This window comes from Carlito syrichta, unplaced genomic scaffold (assembly GCF_000164805.1).
Source record: "Carlito syrichta isolate Samal-C Ts95f unplaced genomic scaffold, Tarsius_syrichta-2.0.1 Scaffold314304, whole genome shotgun sequence".
Classification (NCBI taxonomy): domain Eukaryota; kingdom Metazoa; phylum Chordata; class Mammalia; order Primates; family Tarsiidae; genus Carlito; species Carlito syrichta.
Genome location: NW_007258400.1, coordinates 365,983 through 389,095, shown reverse-complemented (window position 1 = coordinate 389,095; position 23,113 = coordinate 365,983). Strand labels below are relative to the sequence as shown.

The window sequence follows — 23,113 nt, the reverse complement described above, 5'->3', positions numbered from 1 at the left end:
AAGGAAGGAAGGAAGGAAGGAAGGAAGGAAGGAAGGAAGGAAGGAAGGAAGGAAGGAAACACCAGGGAGGTTCCCTGGTAAGCACATTTAACTCATGTTTTCACAAGTCATTGCTGGAGAAATTAGTATCTTCTGTGTGACTCCACTGAGAGGACTCTTGGATGTTTGGACCCACTTTCCTCTGTATATTGCCCATTTTAATCATTAATTACATGTGTCTATCTGACTGGGTTAAGAGACACCCAGAGAGAGGGAAAACATTATTTCTGGTTGTGTCTGTGAGGCTATTTTTGGGAAGTCATTAGCATTTGAATCATTAGACTGAGTAAAGAAGATTCTTTTTCACCAATATCAGTGAACATTATCCAATTCCTTAAGGGCCTGAATAATTCAAAAAGGAAGAGGAAGGACAAGTTCAGTCTCTTTCTTTTTGACTTGAGACATCAGTCTTCTTTCCCTCAGACATTAGAGCTCCTAACTTTGACAGTCTTTGGACCTGAGCCTCTTCCCTCATTCTTAGGCATTTACAATTGATCTAAATTTCACCACTGACTTACCTTACTCTCCAGTTGGAAGAAAGTAGACAGTGAGACTATTCAGCCTCCATAATCACGAGACAATTCTCATAAAAAAAATCTTTGCTTATCTATCTATTTACCTATCTATATCAATATATCCTATTGATTTTTTTACTCTAGAGAAACCTGACTACTGTACCCATGTGCCTTCACCCTTTGTAGATTTTGCATGGCATATGTTTATCATGGAATTATTCACCATAACAAATCACAAAATCAAACTAAGTGTCCATCAGTGAATGTTTGGATAAAGAAAAAAAATATATATACACATATAAACACACATATGTATATAATTCCATGGGATATATATATATCTATACACACACACACAAACATATATGGATATGCCATGGAATATATATGTATATAGTATACCATAGTGTATGTGTGTATTGTGTGTGTGTGTGTGTGTGTATACTCACAGAGAGAGAGAGACAGAGAGAGAGAATGCCATGGTATACTATGCAACCATTAAAAAGCATGAAATTCAGCCGGGTTCGGTGGCTCAGCCTGTAATCCCACGCCTTGGGAGGCTGAGGTGAGTGGATTGCCTGAGCCCGCGGGTTCGACACCCGCCTGGGCAACTTGGCAAGACCTCATCTCTACCATAAATAAAAAATTAGCTGGGCGTGGTAGTGCGCGTCTGTATTTCCAGCTACTTGGAAGGCTGAGGCAGAAAGATCGCTGGAGCCCAGCAGTCGAGGCTGCGCTGGCTGGGAGTGGCCACTGCACTCCAGTCTGGGCAATGGAGTGAGACTCCAACTCAAAAAAAAAAAAAAAAAAAACATGCAATTCTGTGTTTGCATCAAAATGAATGGACCTGGAGGCCATTATCCTAACTGAAATAGCTCAGAAACAGAAAATCAAATGTTGCATATTCTCAAATAGAGTGAGAGACAAATAATAAATGCATATAAAATACAAAAGAGGGCTGGTTGTGGTGGCTCAAGCCTGTAATCCCAGCACTTTGGGAGGCCCAGGTGGGAGGATTGCTTGCAACATGGTGAGACCTTGCCTGTACATTAAATAAAAAAATTAGCTTGGCGTGGTAGTGCAGGCCTGTAGTTCTGGCTACTTGGAAGACTAGGCAGAAGGATCGCTGGAACCCAGCAGGTCGATGATGGGGTGACTGTGAGTGTGTTACTGCACTCCAGCCTGGGCGACAGAGTGAGATTCCAACTCCAAAAAAAAAAACAGAAAAAGAAAGAAATACAAAAGTGAATAATAGACACTGTAGACTCCAAAATGAGAGAGGGAGGGAAGGGAGTCAGGACTGAACAATTACCTATTGGTTACAATGTTTACTATCTGGGCGATGGGTACATTAAAACCCAGACTTCACTATTACACAATAAATCCAAGTGACAAAACTGCACTTATACTGGCTGAATCTCTCTCTCTATATAAAATTAAAACAATTTAGAAATAAAAATAAATGAAAGTCTTGACTACTCTTAAAGAATTATTGAACCTACAGGGTGAACTTGGATCTCCTGATAAGGAAAATATTTTTTTTCAGAACTCTTTTCAGCATCATTTGGAAGTCCTCTCCAGGAAATCAGTAAGGAAAAGAAATAAAGTATATGGATAAGAAAGAGACATAAAACTAATTTTGTTCAAAGTGACATGATTATTTACATACCATCCCCAAAAATGATAAAAAATGAAACTCTGTAGCTAATAAATGAGTATATTGGGGTCAGAGAAGATAGGGTTAATATTAAATTAAAAAGTCAATTACTATTTTATACACAATGAATAAATGGAATTTGAAATAAAAAAAATTTTAAAAGTACTTAAAATAGCACCAAAAAAATGAAAAACGTAAGTAAAATCTATCAAAACATATATAGGTAACGTCTTAGCTTGGGCTGCTATAATAAAATATCACACATTAGGAGGATAGCACATAATAACAAAAAAGTCTCTCACATTTCTGGAGACTGGATGTCCAAGTTCAAAGCATCAGCACTTTCAATGTCTGGTGAAAAACTGTTTTCTGATTTGCAGATAATTCCCTCTCTTCATGCCCCAACATGGTGGAAAAGGCAAGGAAACTCCGTGGAGCCACTTTTATAAGAGTGCTAATCTCATTCGTGACAACTTTGCCCTCATAACCTAATTGTTCTCAAAGACCCCATCTCTTAATATTATCACAGTGAAGATTAGGTTTTAACATATTCATTTGGGGGGATAAACATTTGGGCTATAACATGCTCTACAGAAAATACAAATTATGGCCGGGCTCGGTGGCTGAGTCTGTAATCCCAGCATTTTGGGAGGCCATGGCGAGTGGATTGCCTCAGTCCTTGGGTTCAAGACCATACAACTTGGTGAGAACTGTCTCTACAATAAATCAAAAATTAGCCGGGCGGGATTGCACATGGCTGTAGTTCTGGCTACTTGGAAAGCTGAAGCAGAAGGATCGCCTGAGCCCAGCAAGTCAAGTCTGCGGTGGCCATGAGCGTGCCACTGAACTCCTGCCTGGGCGACAGAATGAGAATCCAATTAAAAAAAAAAAAAGAAGAAAAAAGAAAAAGAAAGAAAGAAAGAAAAGAAAAGAAAAGAAAAGAAAAGAAAAATCATACAAAACTGATGAATGAAATCAAGGTCTAAATAAATAGATTATCTGTGTTCAGGTATTAGGAAATTCAATATATTTTAGATTTTAATTTCTGCCAAGTTGATTTAAAATTCAACATAATCCAATAAAATTCTCATTAAACCATTTTGTAGCTACTTATAAACTGATTCTAAAGTTTATATAAAAAAGACAAAAGATATAGAATAACCAACATTATAATGAAGAAGAAGAAAAGACTTGTAGGACTCATGCTACTGGATTTTAAGAATTACTGTAAAGCTATAGTAATCAAGGCAGAATGGCATTGGTAAAACAACAGATACATAGATCAATAGATCAGAATGTCAGGTGCAGAAATACTCAAAGACTGAGGCAAGTGATTTTTAATAAAGGTAATTCAGTAGATAAAGGGTAGGCTTTTCAATAAATTACGTTGAAACAATTGGATGTACACATACAAATGAAATTAATATCGACAAAAACTTACACCCTTCACTAAAATTAACTCAAAATGAATCATAGATTTCACTATAAAATGAAAAACCATACAACACGTAGATGACAATAAGAGAATACCTAGGTAACTTTGATTTTGGCACTGACTTTTTATATGAAACATTAAAAGCACAATCCTTGAAAGAAAACATTGATAACTTGGATTTTATTACATTTTTAAAAGTCTGCTCTGCTGATGACATTGTTAAGAAAATAAAAGACATGACACAGATTGGGTAACTTATTTGCAAAATATATGTCTGACAAAGCGTTGTACTCAAAACATACAAAAGCCTTTGAAAACTCAATAACAAGAAAACAACTATAAAATTGGGTAAGAAATTTGTTCAGATATTCTATTAATGAATATACGAGAGTAAAATCAAAGCAACACAGAAAAACATATGAAAAATGGTCAAGATAATTTATCATAGGGCAATATAAATTGAAACAACAATGAGATACCACTACACACCTATAAGAACAGTCAAAATACCTGAAATTCTTATTTCTGTCTGGAATCTGAGGTAAGGGAAGCTCTCATTTATGTGACTATTGACAGAGATAAACATAATTGTACAATGCATCTAGCAATCATGCTCCTAGATATTTGCCCAACTAATCTGAAAACTTATGTCCACACAAAAGCTTTAATGCAAACATTTATGGGAGATTTTATTGATAATTATCAAGCACTGGAAGCAACCAAGTTATTCCACAATAGGTAAACGGATAAGCAGACTGTGATCTACCTATACTAAAATATTATTTGGTGATAGAAAGAAATGAGTTACCAAACCATAAAAAGATATCTAAAAAATATATTACTTAGTAAAGGAAGTCAGTCTGAAAAGACTGCATATTTTATTAATCCAATTATACAACTTTCTGGAAAGATGAAATCTTAGAGAGAGGGAAAAAGATCAATGGTTGCCAGAGTCGCAGAAAGAGGTGTTGACTACCTGAAGCATAGGGTAATTTTCAGCACAGTAAACTATAATGTGTAACATCTATATTTTTGTCAGAGTCTACAGGATTACAACACGGAGAGTGCATCTTATTGATCATAACTAGAAAAAAAAAATAGCAAGCCGTGGGAATCCCAGTATAAGATGTAGAGTGGATAAAATTACCTAATTGTATTATAAATGCATGAAGCAACCTCACTGAGGGGTTGTGAAGAAAATTTCCTGACTTTAAAAAAAGGCAGAGGACACTGCATTAACCATTAATTCTGGGTGACAAAGTTATGTTCTCTAGAGTTAGGTGTTACCAATCCTGATACTGCTTATCATGTACACTGGAATTAGACAAATAAGTTATTGATGATAAAGAGAGTCAGATTTCTCACTGTAGAAATGGGAGTTTATAGCTGAGTAAGTTAGGAGAGTAGCCTGATCCATGTGGTTATAAATGAGATCTGAGACAACAATACTAGCTCATTTTTACCTTACTACAGATAAAGATGATTATGTACACAGATATTTATAGGTATGCATACATAAACACATTATTAGATGCATGTATATCTCTTTGCTTTTACACCTGAAGACTGAGAAGCAGTGACATTATGGTAGGAACGATAATACACAGCGCCCAAATCTTAGTTTCTGATACCATTCTGTAATGAAAGGAACCAGGACTCCTTGAACAAAGAGCTGATACTACTACAGACCTAGGAAATAGGTATGATGGGCCTGGAGCATTTTTCAGGGCCATAAAATAAGAAAATATTAAAATAAAAATCCCTCCAAACAAAAGCAAACACATATTGATGGTGGCATGTCAAATGCACGAAGGAGTCCATTGAAAAAGCTACCAATGACTAAAACTGGAACAATATGAGCAGCAAAATAAATGAAGTATTGTGGGATTATAATGCAAAGTAAAGTTACTATCCATAAGTCCATGGCGATATGAATAAATGATTGAACATGATAACACATGGAGAGAAGAAATATATTTCCTAAGAAGGTTGCCAAATAATTTATGTAGCTATTTTATCTTTAAGAATGTAGAGTCTAACCCCCCCCCCTTAAGCCTGGACTGCACATGATGACTTCCTTTGAAACCATACAGTATATAAAAAGGTATAAAAGAAAGAAACTTTGCCGTAAAAAGTCCAATAAACATTACTTTGTCTCTGGAGACTTACTCCCAAAAATTCATAGCCCATCTTTTCAAAAGAAAGCGTCAGACAAATTCCAACACAGAGACATTCTATAAGATACCTGGCCAGTATTCCACCAAGTTATTTAAAACACAAAAACTACAAATGTATAAGAAACTGTCACAGCCCAAAGGGGCTCAAGAAACCATGATGACTTATTGTAATACAGTATCCTAAATGAGACCCTGAAATAAAAAGAAACATTAGGTAAAAAGTTTTTAAAAAATGGATAAAGTGTGAACTTCAGCTCAAAATAATGAATAAATATTAGTACATTAATTCTGTCAAGTGAATCACACCACTAGAAGATGTTAATAGAGGTTGAGCATCTGAAATTCAAAAATTCAAAATTGAAAATAACCCAAAATCCAAAACTTTTTGAGTACCAGCATGATGCTACAGGAGAAAAATTCTACATCTCACCTCATGTAATGGGCTGTAGTCAAAATGTAGTCACACAACACACAGTTTACTCATCCTCCACGAGGAAAAATAAAACCTCCCAGCTGCCTTCAGCTGCAATATACTTTTTTGCATACACAATAACGCTCACAGAGGGTAACAAAATGACACCTATGTAGGCCAGATGTGTCAATGGCAGTTTTCTCACATTTACCACGTGGGACCAGGAACTACGTACATTACTCACTGTGGTAGTTTTTGTGTGTTTCTATGTTTGTTTTTGTTTTTTGTTCTCATTTTCTGCTCTGCATTGTAAAAATATTGTTGAAAATGTCAAAAAAGCCTGCAGATACATCTGTGGGTTACAGTGATAACACAAAAAGTAAATGTTTATGTCAATCTGCAGCACAGAGAATCAAGATGTTGGAAGACTGGACAATGTTGTACATGTGAAACATCTTACAGAAAGGTGTGATACTGAAATGACCACTATACAAATATATGACCTTAAGAAACAGAAGGATAAACTATTGCCCGTAAGAGTGACTGAAATAACTATACTTTTGCTTTCTGATGGTTCAATGTAGGCAAAATTTGTTTCATGAGCAAAATTATTTAAAAGATTATGTAAAATGACTTTCAGATTGTATGTCTGAGGTATATATGAAACATAAATGCATGTCATGTTTTGACTTGAGTACACTTCCCAAGATATCTTATTGTATGTATGCAAATAATCTAAAATTCAAAAAATATATACAAAATTCAAAGAACTCCAATTCGAAGCATTCCTGCATTTCTGATAAGAAATACTCAATTTGTGTCGTATTCGTCAACTTGGGATGCCATAACATTCTATCACAGACTAGGTGGCTTAAATGGAAATTTATTTTCTTAAAAATCTAGCGATTGAGAAGCTTAAGATTAAGGTGTCAACCAATTCAGTTCTTGTTTAAAGCCCTCTTCCTGTATTGGAGATAGCTGGTTTCTCACTGTGTTCTCACATGGTAGAGCAGGAGGATGGGGGAAGGGGTAGAGAGCTCCAGCGCAAACTTTGTTCTTTCTCCTCTTTGTACAAGGACACTTGCTTCATCCTGGAAGCTTCACTCTTATGATTTCATCTGAACCTAATTACCTCCCAAAATGTCCGATCTCCAAATAGCAACACATTCGGGCTTAGTTCTTCAACATATTAAGGTGGGGAGAAAGCACACGTAAAGTTTATAACAACAGGAGAAACACGATGGGCGGTATATAGGAATATTCCATAATGTTTTCACAATCTTTCTGTAAATCAAAAAGTTTTCTAAAAATAAAATTTATTTTAATAAAAATGAGCAATCACAGTCCAGGCATGGTGACTCACACCATAAGCCCAGTCATTTGGAAGGCCAAGGCAGGAGGATTGCTTGAGGCCAATAATTTAAGAGCAACCTGGGTAATACAGCAAGACCAGTTTCTACAAAAAATAAAACAAAAATTACCTGTGTGGTGGTGGATCCCTACTTTAGTTACTTTGGAGGCTGAAGTGGGATGATATTTTGAGCCCTGGAATTTTAGGTTGCAGTGAACTATGATTGTGCCACTATCTACCCTCCTGAGTGACAGAATGAGATCTTGTTTCTATTAAAACAAAGAAAATTATCTATAAAAAAGTGTTTAAATAATTTCCTAGCAATGAACAATATACTAATACAAATTAGAACTCAAGGGATGACTGTCAAAGAAGGTAAACACAAATAGTTAACCTCACAGATGGAGTATTAATAAATTAAGGTAAATATTTAAAAACATTATCCAGAATGCATATTATAAAGACAATTTTAAAGAGTAGTTAAGACACTTGGGTGGGAAAGTAAGAAGGTCTAAAATATATCAATAAGATAAACTATATGAAACAGAAAATAAAAAGTATTTGAAAAAAAAATTAATGGTGAATGTTTTCGTATATATCAAAGAAATAAATCCTCAGTTTCAAGAAGCATGGCAGGTCACCAGAGGTATAAGTACAGAAAAGTTTACATGTAGGTATAGTATATTCGAAATTCAGAATTTTGTATCACCAAAAATAAAAAATTAAAAAAGTTTAAAACAGTAAAAAACAAAACAAAACAAAACAAAACTAGGAAAACAAGAACAATTACAATACCACCAAAACAAAAACCAAACAAAAACAAAAACAGAACAAGTTGAGAGCTAACTCATTTCTAGTATTTCTAGTTAGATAGCAAAAGACAGTGAAATACTATCTAAACCTTGAGATCAATATGTTCACGAAGCTGTTAAAAACAATCAAAGTTTTGTTTTTAAAATGGCAGCAAAATCAAGACATGGTGAGCAAAAGCTGAAGAGAACTTATCAAGAATAATGGAAATTATGTCAGAAAATTGATCCCAGAAATATATCTAAGATTCAATGACTTATTTTCCATGAAGGAAATGCCCAACATGATGCTAAATATAAGTTAACATAAGTATTGTGAAAACAGCAAACAATGTTTATATATGACCACCAGAACAAATTAGAATTAAATAGTGACCACAGGTCTGTGTATGTGAGTAGAAGACTAATTTTTATCAAAATGTCCTAAAATTTATGTCACCAAAGAATGTTTTTTAATTCACTTTCAACTTCACTAAGTTTACATGTTACATTGTCTAAGATTGCCATTATATTTTTATTTTAAGAAAAATAAAAATGTGGCTATGATTTTCAAATATATCAAATAAAGATATTACAAAAATATCCACAACAAAGCAAGAAAAGAAAGTAAATCAAAAATTTATTAGTATAGTTAAAAATAATAAAACACTTGAGATTTTAAAACTAAAAATCAAATATGACAAAGACCATAACATGCTGCATGCCAATAATACTGGTTCTTCCTTTTTTTCTAGAAGAGGGCGCTTACTAATCATCTTAAATTTGACAAGGTTCTGTGATTTATTTTGTTCAATAAAATATAAAAGAAAGTAAAGTAGTGTGTGTGTGTATGTACGTATATGCTTTTATGAGTATATATATGCAATTTATAAGAGATACTCATGAAACATAAGGAAACACAATTGAACATAAAAGAGTACAAAATCCACCATTTAAATGAAAATGAAAAAAGTATGTTAACATAAGATAAAATACACTTTAAGCTAAAAACATTAATAGAAATAAAAATTGTCACTATATACAATCAAATATCCAAAGTGAACCAATAACTACAGAAAAGAATGTAAAAATGTAACATAACTAAAATGTATGTGGCAAAAATTGACAAAATTATAAGAATAGAAAATACACCATCAGAGTTGGGGATATATTAACTTACTTCTATCACTACTTGATTTTTGAAAGCAAACAAGTGATTAATAATTGTTTAATGAGCGAACCATGATACTTATAATACATACAGTTTGGGTACATCTTGTAGCAAAGATTAAACTCTATCTCCCAAATCGTCCTGCTTCCTTTACTAAAAGGTTTATTTCCAAGAAATGCCTACATAGCCAACATTTCACTTTTTTTTTTTTTTTTTTTTGCATATTGGTGAGCCAGATCTCACCAAAATAGCAAGATTTCCCCCCAAAAAAATGTGAGTCAAAGTGATTAAGCAGTGGATCCGTCTTTTCTATGAAGGCAGCTGGAGGCAGAGGCTCCAGCATCTTATTCCAAGGCCTACATCGCGTTAGAAATATAAAATGAAAGGTGACTGGATCTGTGGATCATTGCTTGGGGAAAATTCAACTATAAATTAGAAACATGTATATAGACTACTCATGAAAGAAACTTCTATTGTGATAATTTAGAATTCTGTCTGTTATAGCAGATGAAAATGACTTAATAAATACAAATAAAACAGTTACACGGGTCTGGAAAAAAATTTTTATGCTGGAAAACTAATATTATAAATTAAGAAAATTTGAATTTATGAGTTGCTTCAAACTAAAAATATTTGTAAAAATCCATTAGTGAATCTAAACAAAGCCTTAGGTGTGAAGCTGAAAGATGTCAGAAAAGTAGGAAAAAAGATGCTACAGAAAGAAATATTAAAATTGAATATGCATTCACTGAAAAGTGACAAAATTGACAAATTTATTGAATGTCTGATAAAAGAGGAGAGGCAAAAAAATTAGGATAGAAAGGGCAAGTTAAATGCAGATGCAGTCGATATTGACATGGTAGTACGATAATAGATAGATCTTCTAGCTAAAAATGTATAAATATTTTTAAAAGGCAAACATCTAGAAAAGTATAATCTTACCAAAACGGACTCAAGAAGAATTAGAAAATCTAAATGTCCCTTTAAGCATTAAAAAGTTGACTCTAATTAATAATCTCACTTTTAACTTCTTTTGCTCCTTCCCACAAAGTAGGCCCAGATGATTTTAGAGATGAGTTTCAGCAAGTTTTCAAAATTCAGGTGTTTTTCAAGCTCCTTTAAAATATTCCAGAGAATACAAACATGATAGAATTCCCTAACTCTTTTTTGATCCTAAAATATTCTAGACACCACGATTAGAAAAGGCAGCATGAGAAATTAAAGCAATAAATGAGTTTCATTCATGAATACAGATACAGAAACCTGAGGCAAAATATGAGCAAAAGGATTCCTTCAATTTCTATAAAAATAGTACATACAATTTGAGTCTTTTTTCTTTTAGGAATGCAACTTTTTTTTTTCTTGGCATTAAGAAACTTGTCAATTAGCAATCTAGAAGCAGAGAAGTCACAAGATAGACGTTGTTGTTGGCCTACCTAGATTCCCTTTATTGGTGGATGTCCCATTTCAAGCTACTATGAATGCCATTTTTGCAATATTATTCTTGATTGACATGAGCCAACTTTCTGGAAGGCTCTTGAGGACTCTCCTGGAATAATTAATCACTCACTAATTCCAGAGTATATGAAGTCCAGAAAAAAATAATTCAACTAGAAACAATTATTTTGCAAAATTGAGGCTCCAGAAACCCTCCCCCAGAAGTATTACAGACAGTAAGTTGGGACAAGGATATCATTTGCATTTTCAAAAAATATTAAGAAAAATAAAATCATGGAAGCATATCTAAATTGTGATTCAATTGTGATAAGGTGCAAAAATTCATACTGGAGAAATTATGTGCAAAAGCAAAAATCAAGAGTGTCTACATCTGAGAGAAAGGAAGACAATATGATTGAAAATATGCTCAAAGGAACACTCAAATACATTATTTTATTTTTTCTCAATTCATGTATGTGTGAATAATAGATCAGTAAAATATGCATGTAGTTCATGACTAAAAATTAAATAGACTGTTAAATCTGATCCATCAATGTTAGTGTTTTTCTTCTCTTGAAGACAGTTTCTCTGTGGAACTCAATGACTATACTAACAGCAAATCCAGTAGCACTCACGCTTTGGTGTATTGGACTATTTAAGAAAATGAGAATAAATAAATCTTGCAAATTCAAGGAGCCCTATTCATTCAAGTCTGATAACTCTTGGGGGAAATTACGGTTACTCTATCATGTATAACAACACCATGTTCTTATACCATAATTAATAATAAACATCCAGCAAAAATAAACACTAAAAAATCACTCAGTACTTGAAAATTCATAAATAGAATAGGTATGAGTAGAATCTAGAATGAAACCTGGCATCTCCTTCACATTTTATTTTCTCCTCCATCCTACCCACAACTTAGCAATACTTGGGAATTAAATTTTATTAGAGCCTTCTTAATTGTGATAGGATTTATCTACAGTTGTTTTGCTAGTTCAAGATATTTTGAAATATCTCAGGGTATTTTTGACTCAGGATTAAAATGTTTCAACTCTCTTTTCTTGTAAAAGCTCATTGTTTTGAGGGATTGGAGAAAATCCATGCTTCACATTAGCTTCAGATGGAATACATCCAATATGCATATGTGAACCTGGTAAAATGTGCTACTGCTTCTATACTTGCCATAAGATCTTTTCTGATAGGAGTGGTGACTTGGTCTCAAAACCAGATGTATGTCCTCAGATTGATGAGTTATTCTTTTTCTTATAATTTGGCTTTGACTACTAAAATTTCTTCCTCTATATTATTTTCAGGTAGCTTCCCCCCGCCCCCGCCAATTCCTATCAGAAACATCAAACACTGTAAGTTTTCCTAAGAAGAAATTCACACTGGATATTTTTTTCTGTTGCCAAGTGTTCACTTTTAAAAGGTCATACAAAAAGTGACTGCCATTAGCCATTTAGTCTTGCTTTTCTATGTGTTTTGTTGTAATAATTTGGGTAATATAAAGCATTTATTTTTATTTCTCAGTGAAATTAATTTTACATATCCTTTTTTTTCATTTGATAGGACAAACTGACCTTTGCTTGTAGGCATGTGTTCTTATTTAAATGTATAAATGACCAGAATAAAATCGGCTCCCTGATGCCATCTGAGAAAAAACTCTCCACCCCAAATATTGTAACTGACTTCTCTCTATTCCTGACTTAAACCTCCTGATCTGGTCACTAGCATTTTATGAAACAAAGTCATATTTACTTCTTTCCCCCCTAGAGTCAGGTTTTGTTCTATAGGAAATAATATTGCCATAATTTTTACTTGGGGAATTAAAATTTCAGTTGTCCTATTATTTAATTTGTTTCTCAAGAAGTAAAGTATAACTTGGATAAGGTGCTGGCCCTCTTCAAGAAACCAGTGGCAAAAATCAGTTAAGTTTGCCAGGGAAATCTGTGCAAACTCATCAAAGTTCTATTTTTTTTTCCTAAGTCACTTTTAAAATCCTCTGCAGTAGTCTTAGAGACTGAATAAACACTTGAGAGAACAAGTCTTTAACTAACTGAGAGAATGAAACTAATGAAACAAATCAGCAAAATCTATGAAGAATTGTAGTTGCTAGTTGTTCGTTAAAACAAAACAAGATTTGGAGAGAATAAAGGCAAAGATGTGGAATTCTGTTATTTTATTTACTTAATGACTTCTGTCTTTTCAGTAAACAAGAAGCTTACACTGTCATTTAGCAGAGAGGAGCTGGTGTATGGCTGGGATATAGAAAAAAAACAGAAATATCTTCAAAGTGTACTCTTACTTCTGACATGACCTACCTTAAAATTAAGTCACTGATAAAATGTGTTGATAAAGTGCGCTGATAAAATGTAGCTATTTTCTATGAAAACTAATTATTTCTCTTCCACTTTGTAAAAACAAATGATTTCTTACATGTGAAATATAAAATTTTATCATTTGGCAGGTAAAGACACACGTCCTAAACAAATTATTCTTATTTTGTTTAATGCTTTCTTAAATAGGAATCTATTTATTTGATTAAGATTGCAGAGGAGTCATAAATAACATAGAAGTGTGTTTTCTTGATCATGCAAAATATACTTCATGACTATGCTAATTAGTTTTTTGCTCTTGAAATTTAAAAGCTTTTATATACCTCCTAATATTTTTGCTCTAAACATTTCAGTTGTATTTTTTTAAATCACAAGAATAAATTTTCACTTGTTTTCTAATAATTAAATCAGCAAGTATACTGATTATAAAAATACTAAATAAATAATGTAAAGAGTGAATATAATTCATAGCGTTCTAATTTATTAGTCTAATCCTATGTTTAGATTTTTCTGTGGTAGAAGTTTGAAGGAAATTCAACACATATAGCAGAACTATAAAGATTATAGTTTTCTTTGTTCACAGCTTGGTGAAAATAAGGTTCTAATAATCTAATATTAGAAAGGCATTTTCTTTGCCTACTTGTATAGAGAAATCTTAGTCTATGAGGAAATATTGCAAAGTTTTGATTATCTGTAAAATACAAGCCAAGTCATATTTTGTTGAGGCCAGAAATTGGAGAAGGTTAAGAAAACGATAAATAAACAATAAGAATAAAACTGTTCAACTGTCCAAGAAACTTTACTCTTTTCTGTGTTCCACACAGAAAACCATGTCTGATATTCATAACAATGCTGTGAGGTAAATATAAGAATATTATCTCTATTTCAAATTAAAGGAACATTTAAACCATATTTAACTGACATTTAAACTTATACAAGTTACAGTCACAGATTCTAAACCACAAAATCTGAAACCCAGACTCTTAAACCTATATTTCTCCCATACCCTCATTAATTTAGGTATATATTTTTTCTGTGAATATTATCAAGTTTCATATTTTGATGATGACACTGACTGGAATTAAGAAAGCTGAGCTGTGACCTGTTTTGCCCAGAACTACTTGTCCCTGTAAGACATTTCACTTTCTTATATTCACTCATTCTCTCAAACTGAAACTAATACAGTTAAATGCAAGTGGGACTCCTGACTAACCTAAGACTTGACGAGTAAAAGAAAATAATAAGAAATGTTGGTAAGAGACAGGTGAGAGAATATATTTCTTTCCATAACTGCAGAACCATAATCTGAGGAAAATTTAACTAAATAGAAATTAGACAAAACTTTAGAACTGTACTCAAATTAGAAGATACAGTTTTAAAAACTGTTTATCAATTGTCACATTTTATTGATATACCAATTGTCATTTATTTATTGTGTAAGCAATGTAAAATTTGCGTGCAATGGAAAAAAGAAAACATCACTTAGGTGGTAAAACATGGAAAATGTATTAAGTATTAGTTCTCCTTCCGAAAAAACAGTTAAGTTTTCTTCTAAGTAAAGAAAATATCTGCAAAATTATACTTATTTTTTGTAAAGTTATAGTGATACATTAAACTTTTATGACATGACATTGGAAATGCTTTGTAAAGAGTAAAGTACTGCTTTAATATCAGTTATAATTTCCAAGGCTTAGGAACTAGATCATCAAACCATATGGATTTTCAAAATTTCATGCAAAATTTAATAAATTTCACATGAACAAAAACTTCCCACCAGTTGTCTTTGAAAGAATAAACACAAGATGACTTCCAGCAGATTGAAAATACACATTGTTGTAAAAGCTACACAACCAAACCACATCATGGAATAAAATCTCACAGTGAATCTTTCAGGCTTACAGAAAATGACTGTCACAAAGTCTTTTCCTGAATGTAATTTTTTAAAACTTATTTTTGTTGAGGAAGAGCATGATTAGTAGCAGAAGAGGGGGAGAATGTGTTGAAAATCAAAACCCTGAAAACAGCATGATAACTACTTTCCATTTCTGAAAAACATTCTCTTGAATGTATTCTCAAAAATACATGAAATATAGAAACTGCTCAAACATAGCATTCAGAGGTTGCAAAAAAAAAAAAAAAAAAAAGACAAGTAAATGTGAAAGAAGAAAAAGCGAGAAACAGAAGTTAGAGAAAGTTGGGATTATAGGCTAACTTTATCTATAGTATTAGCAAATCAGAGTCTTCCTGTTGTATAATGGTCATTTTTGGGAAATAAATCCAAATGTAAATTATTATATATTGAGACACTAGAGTATGTGATGTTCTTTATGTTGATAAATATTGAATGTGATTTTTAAAATAACTGGTAAAGTTATACTAAGGCATCAATTTGGTCTTTGGTATTTGGATATTATTTTTATTAGTTTAAAGATATTTTTATACCTAAAATAATTATAGAAAATAGACACATTTATCCAGTTAATAAATTTATTTGAATAAATATTTTTCTTAAAAGTATCTCTCATATCCCATTTTATTTTTATTAGGAAGAATAAGTTAAGAAAATTTCATGATTCTAACAATCAACTTGAAACGTATATTACCTATGACCTTTTTGTTAACTTCTCAATATATATTCCCAAAATTGTTAATTATGTTCTGGAAAGAATTAAAATAGCCTTCTTGTTACTCTGTAAGTACATATAACTCTAGAATTTTCCTTTAATATATCTTTACTGGAAGATAGACGTTAATGAAACATGCTGCTTCCTAAAACAAACATCTGGCCATAATATTTTCCTGTGTGGTGGTAAAATAAACTCAAAAGCACTGGGTAAAGAATAAGTGCAGCCGGGCAGCACCCTCAGGTATCCTCCTGCTCTGGGAGTTTTTTGTCCTCTCAATAAATCCTGCTTTCTAAAATAAAAAATAAAAATAAGTGCAGTCAATCTAAAATCTAAATTCAACTTCTTTTACCACCTTATATAATCATTATTTCCCTGCATGAATCCTCTAGTCTATATAGCAGAATCTACCTTTGCATATTTAATTAAGCTGCCGCCTCTGCTTCCTTCTGTACCTACTCCTCCACCCCCAACGGTATCATTCTCCCTGTTCTACAGAACAGCTCAGATGTAGCATATTATTCACACAGTTTGAACGTGTTCCTGTAATCCTTCATAGCGTTGTATCAGAGCTTCTTTTAGAATACTTTCCACTTTTTGCTTTATATTGCATTGTCCATAGCTTTTTATATGCAAGTTGTAACTCTCAAATGAGCCTCAAATTTCACTGATGATGACAACCATCGACAAGACTTTTTTTTTTTTTTTTTGAGTTGGAGTCTCACTCTGTCGCCCAGACTGGAGTGCAGTGGCCGCTCCCGGCCACCGCAGCCTCGACCTGCAGGGCTCCGGCGATCCTTCCGCCTCAGCTTTCCCAGTAGCCGGAATTACAGGCATGCGCTACCACGCCCGGCTGATTTTTTGATTTATTGTAGAGATGAGGTCTCTCTGCCCAGGCGGGTCTCGAACCCTCAGGCTCAGACAATCCACTCACCTCAGGCTCCCAAAGGCGCGGGATTACAGGCTGAGCCAACAAGCCCGGCTGCCAAGACATTTTTAAGGACATTCTTTTGAATGCCTGGAATATTGTCTTATGTATAGTGAATGTTTAGAGCATCTTATGCAATTAATAAATGTTGGGTTGTTTGAATCTCTATTGGAAACCAAAGAGGCACATTGGAAATGCTAGTAGCTATTTTAGAATAAGAATTTGATAGGATTTAATGCTTTTTGAAATAAGAAAATTACTTTGGTAAAAATATTTGAGTGACAGTATTATGGCCAATTTTTAAATTTTCAGAGATAGTATTGTTGGACAATAAACCTTAACCATCTGATGAACACACTGTAATCTGTAAATGGTACATGCCTTCTTCACAGGATATAAATTCAAGATCCTTAAATACACATTTTCTTCATTCTCTTTCACCTAAGAGTTTAAAAAATCATCACTAAAATAGGTTTTTATGTCTCTGTAGTGTTGAAGGGCAAACATTCTTCATTCTCATAACCTCAGAAAAGAAGATAAATGTAATCATCTCTCCTAAGACTGGAAGCTTTTTGTCTTTTTTCTTCAATCAGTGCTTCAAAGAAGAATATGTTCTGTTTTTCTCTGATCTCTTCTTTTATTAAAAATAACTGCCTCACTACATCTTTCACTGGCACAAGTCAGAGTAAGAACTTGTCTTAAAAAGAGTGGGAACATGGTAAAAAATGTTGCATTTAACATTTTCATTTTAAAATTATGTATTTGGAAACTTTGAAAAAGTGATTGTATTCTGTGTGTGCTAGTCTTATCTCCAAATGGTTGTGAGTTACTTTTGGCTATAGGATTTATAAGATTTTTAATCCAAAATGAAAAAAGAATTTAACTTCTGTAGATGAGAAAATTAAAATGAAAATGATTTTATTTTTTTCAGATAATAATTAATTCTCCTTTAATGCTAAGACACACACACACACACACACACACACACACACACAGAGAGAGAGAGAGAGAGAGAGAGAGAGAGAGAATTTGAATTTGATTTATATATCTCTCCAAAACTATTCTGAGATTTGACCTATTCTTGAAATTGAAAGCCAAGTCAATAAAAATAACATAGCTAGAAGCTAAGCACAATTTGAGCATAAAATGCGGGGCCCTTTCCCTTTTCCAGAGTAATCAACTGTAGAGTTCCATTTGTTGAAAGCTGATTAAGCACTGTCCATACTAAGAGATAAGTAAAGACTTACCCCAAAATTATTAGATTCAAGAATGTTCCATTACCATGCTCAGCTAACTGGCATTTTGTGCTGAATCTGAAATGAGTCTAGATGAATTTTTGTATTCAAATATAGATATTCAGGTAAACCTAAATGAAGACACCCAATCAAACTTATAGGTAAAGCTCAGTAAGAGCGAACAAAAAACAGTGACTAAATGTTAATTGAACTTTCTGCTTTGCTGAAAATCATGGACTCAATATACCTTGCTCCTTCTTTCCAGATTTCTGAATAAGTTGTAGCACACTAAATGTCTAAGTCAAAGCACTTGTTAGTAATTAATAGCCAAAGTTTGTCCATTAGGTCAACATATCTAAAATTATGATTTATTATTATTTGATCATTTTGTCTGTTCTTTGTGTAAACACATTTGAAGCGAGCTCCAATTAATTGGCATGCCTAATGGTTAGACACAGGCTGGATACAAAATAAATGCAAAAAAAATGGTCACTAACTTCTAACTAAGTCTTCCATATGCTGGGTACTATAATTCTATATACGTTACATATTTAGATCACACCAATATCTAATTACCTATTTTGAATATTCTCTTAATTTCTGAATATTCTTAAAGAAGATATTTGTGTGTTAGTGTGTAGATTTATGTGGTTAAATGAATGCTTCCCAGAATGTTTTTCTTCTTGTGCTATATTATAGGAAAGTCACAACTTAATGTTGTAGACCCATATCTTAGTGAAAATTTTCTCTTCAATCTCCTTCTTAAATCTGTGTTTGTAAAATTTGTCATAGGAAGAATTTATTTTGTAATTTTGTAAAAGTTATTAATTTCTCAATGTTTGTGCAAAAAGCATTTGTAATTAATACATTCTGCTAAAAATTGCCTTGGATAAAAATATTGTTAACCTATTAATATTTCTCTTAGTTTATCAGCTATCATTTTGTACAGAGCCTGTCTGTAGAGAAGTATCTTATTATAAAAAAGTAAATTGGTTTCAAAGCTATATTTTATTTAAGTCTATAAATAACCATTAAATCTTACAGAATGTGTTGATATACACTACTGACATGTGGTTCCCTAGCTGATTATTTGTGTCTAGTGGATGCTCAAAGTCAATATACTAAGTCTTAGCTCACTAAATTAGGAGAATTTTCTTTTAATACTGATAAACAGGAGCTTTTAAAGTGTGGTATAAGTGCTAAATTATTCCAGCCAATTTGCAGGTAACTTATGTCATTGATGCTTTTTTTTATCAAACAAGCAAATTAAAAACATGAGAACCAAATCCATATGTATAATACTGATATAACTGCCTGGTCTTAGAGTTCATATAAAAATAGTCTTTGTGATGCTTTCATTAATACATTAAAAAAAATTTACGCAGAAACATATTTCTAGACTACAGAAGTCCCATTTTGCCTTTATATTTAGATTTAATATTGGGAGCTTAAAAGCAATCAATTATTATTTTAATGTGTAATCAAGATAAATCTGAAGTGCTTTGTTTTACAATATCAGAGAAATAAATTTTAGTTTTAGAATTATGCAGAGGATCTTGACATTTACATAAATAGTTACATGTATACACACATTTTCATCTTTCAAAACCTCATCTGTAAAATTACCAGGTGATTCTTTTTTAAATTCCATGGATAGTTTATCCAAAATTTAAGTCCAAAAGCTAAATGGACTTGTACAACCTGATCTTCCTAATTCTCTTTTCATAGGCAAGTCAAAACACCAAGCTCTACCATAGTTGTTCAAGGTTTACCGTCCCTTCAGGGTGAACATAATTCAGAATAAGCAACATCAGAGTATGTGTATCAAGAAGTTATTCCCCAAACCCCTCCGTGTCTCTTTCAATTGAGCTTCATAATGGAATACACACCATTGTGATATAAAAAATGATAAAGCAGCATCTGGAAAGCTAAAATGTTGTAAAAAGTTTAAATTACACTTTATTCCTCAGGCTTAAAACACAAATTGAGAATTATTCAAATTTAACTTACTTCCCATACCTCAAAATTATTATATGATAGCACAGGGCAGCTGCAAACAGAGGCAGAAATCCAAAATTTTTCACATGGGTAGAATCAGACAGAAAATGTCATAAAGCTTTTGGGGACACTGCATTATAACAAATTTAAAGAGCAAAGAAAAGCTCCCCTTGTAAATAATTCTTTAGGAATTCCAATTCATCTGAAATATATAGACATGGTTGTTTTTGGAATAGTATGAATTCTTACTTGAAGAACAACAGCAGCAACAACAAAATATTTTCTAAAACAATTTGGAAAATAAAAAGCCCCAAGAAATTCTAAGAAAAGTAGCATATTTATGAAAATATTAAAATAATTAGACTTGTATATTATATATTTATTAAACAATCACTTCACTGTTGAAATTCTCCCATGATAATATTTTATGCAAAATGTATGTAAATATATCTTTATAAGCTAATGGAACTAAAAAATTATATGAGTCTGCAAGCCTTTAGGTAACAGAATACTTTGCAGTTGGCAAAGCATTTTTACAGATGTTCATTTAATCCTCACAACAACCCTGTGAGGTAGGCAAGGAAGTCATTTCCATCTCTATTTCCCAGTTTGGGACCTTGAAACTCAGAGATTTGGGGGGATGTGTCCAAGGATAATAAGCATGAATCTCCTCTTTATTTTTTTGTTGTTCCCAGTCCTATACATTTTCCTGTAGATATCAACCATGTAAGAATTAATCAGTGAGATGGAGAAAGCCCAAATCTGTGTAAGGAACAAAGATAAGTCAACCATGAACCTATGAAATTTATGCTAATTGAAGGATACTCTTTTCCGACTACATCGTTATCATGTGAGGTACATATGTTTGCTATTTTATGATGAAAATAAATAAATTAGACTGATGTATAAGTTGATCAGAATCATTTTGGAAAACTAATTTTAGGTATAGGAATGATGAAAATTGCTGACTTAAATGCAGTAAAATAAGTAAAAACGATTAAAAGCATTTGGCAGAAGGTATGTAGCTATTTTTAAAATTAAATCTTTCCCTGACATATCAGATTTTCAGAATAAACCTTAAACCATTATTTCTACCCATTAAAAAAAAAGAAGTCTTCTGTCGAAATAAAAGGAGGTGGACAGGACAGAGACAGTAGTCTCGTGCTCAGGACAGTGCACACCTTGTGCACCAAAGTTGCATACATTATAGTGCAGGCAGCAAATCCCCATGCTCCATCCATTTTGTATGGAGAAAAGAAGTGGGGAGGGCAAAGGGAAATAGTACATACAAGTCCATGACAGAACGGCCTGGTATCTTGGCAATACCTCATGTAATTTAAACACAAGACAAGGCTAATGAGATCTGCCACAATAACAGGGCGTGGTCTCAAGGGTCCACCCAGAGAAGAGGAAAAAGAGGTCATGAGTACCTTCACAAGGTTCCTTTTGTAGTGTACCACCCCGATAAATCATAGTCATCTTGATTTTGATAAATCATAGTGATCTTGAGCCTTTTTGTTTCGTTTTGCTTTTGAAAAAATAAATCACAAAATATTGAAACAAATATCATTGTTTGGCTTAATTCAGGTATTCTTCATTAAACAGTACCACAGACTTTATTGAGCATTTGAAAATATACACAAGGAACAATAGCTTTTTCTCTGTATATATTTTTTTTAGATTTGACTTTCTTCGAATTACATAACCCAGTTTCGATCATGAAAAGGGCACTTGTTTCTACAGGAGCTGCGAACAGCTTGCTCAGTTCCAAGTACTGTTTCCACACATTTTCCTTGTCATTGCTGAGGTTGTATCTCCACTTGCTCAGGAAGCAAATTCTACAAGGTTGCGAGAATTGAGCCCCTAAGTTGTTCTTTCAGATTCTATTTCTCCATAGAGTTCAGCTAACTTTTTAAACTCAGGTCCCCAGTCTCCCAGGTAGTGATAATCCTGATCCGATTGTGTCGTTGCTGAATCTAGCGAGCTGATAGACCCAGCCTCTGATCTCTGACCCTCATAGGCATAAGTCTGAAGCGAGTCATAAGGGGGGACGCTGGGGTCTAGGTCTGCTTCTGCCAGTCTTTGCTTAATAAATTCCTGAACATCTATACTTTCCAAGGTGGACAGTGTCTGGTGTCTGGGAGTGAGTTTCACTTCAGGTCTGATATCTCTCCGATACTTGAGCTCTTCAGCAGCAGAAGGATTCCTCAAGGCTGTGATGTCAAAGGCCTCGGTGTCTTCCTCTCCGCCTCCCTCATCGTCGTAGGTGACCACATTCTCCCGAACGTCCTCCTCTGAAATGATCAAGGGCTCTTTTTTGCTGCGCCTCAGGGTGATGAAAAGCACAACAATTGCTGAGGGAAATAGAGAAGAGGGTAGATTTAGGAACAAAATGGAGAATATTCTTGGAGATTTGACAATAACAATTTCCAATCCATCATTAACCACATTGCAGAAATAGGTTTGCATGGCAGCACAACCCCCTCTGCCCTCTATTTGATGCCTGGAATGTTAAAAAAAGATTATCCCTAGGCAACATGAAACACTGATTTTCTGTGGAAAATCATAATGTCCTCATTTAGGTTTCTTGATTTATATTGCAGTGTATAAGGGAGGACCCAAAAAACCTTGAAATTACCTTTTTGGAGGATTGGCTTTCCCGGTTAGGTATGTGTTTTAGGAACCCATCTGCACTATTGTATCAGCTAGCGTTCTTGTGAGAGGTTGCGTTCCGCTACACTGAATTTATTTTATTTTATTTTTTGAGATTCTTTTGATACGTTGTTTGCCCATTTCATGATGTGTGCTTTAGGAGAGCCTCTGCCCACATCCCGCTGCGTTCAGCAGTTTTTGACCAAAGATGGCATGATCCCCATGCCCCACCCTCACTATTCACTCCATCTGGCCCCAGAAAGACATTTTTGTTTGTTTTTTTCCCCAGATGAAGAAAAAGGCCTCAAAAGGAAATGTTTGGGCCAGGTGCTGTGGCTCAAGCCTGTAATCC

At 33.5% G+C, this 23,113-nt stretch overlaps 1 protein-coding gene across 2 annotated transcripts in view; it reads right to left on the bottom strand.

Annotated features, from left to right (window-relative positions):
• Positions 1–20,045: 20,045 nt before the first annotated feature.
• CDH18 (cadherin 18) overlaps positions 20,046–23,113 on the bottom strand; it is a 280,274-nt gene continuing 277,206 nt past the window's right edge. For both annotated transcript variants that reach the window (XM_008071385.2, XM_021719205.1), the window contains one exon: positions 20,046–22,463. In XM_008071385.2, coding sequence (XP_008069576.2) covers positions 21,973–22,463 — 491 coding nt within the window. In that variant the 3' untranslated portion in view covers positions 20,046–21,972. The remainder of the gene's footprint in view (positions 22,464–23,113) is intronic.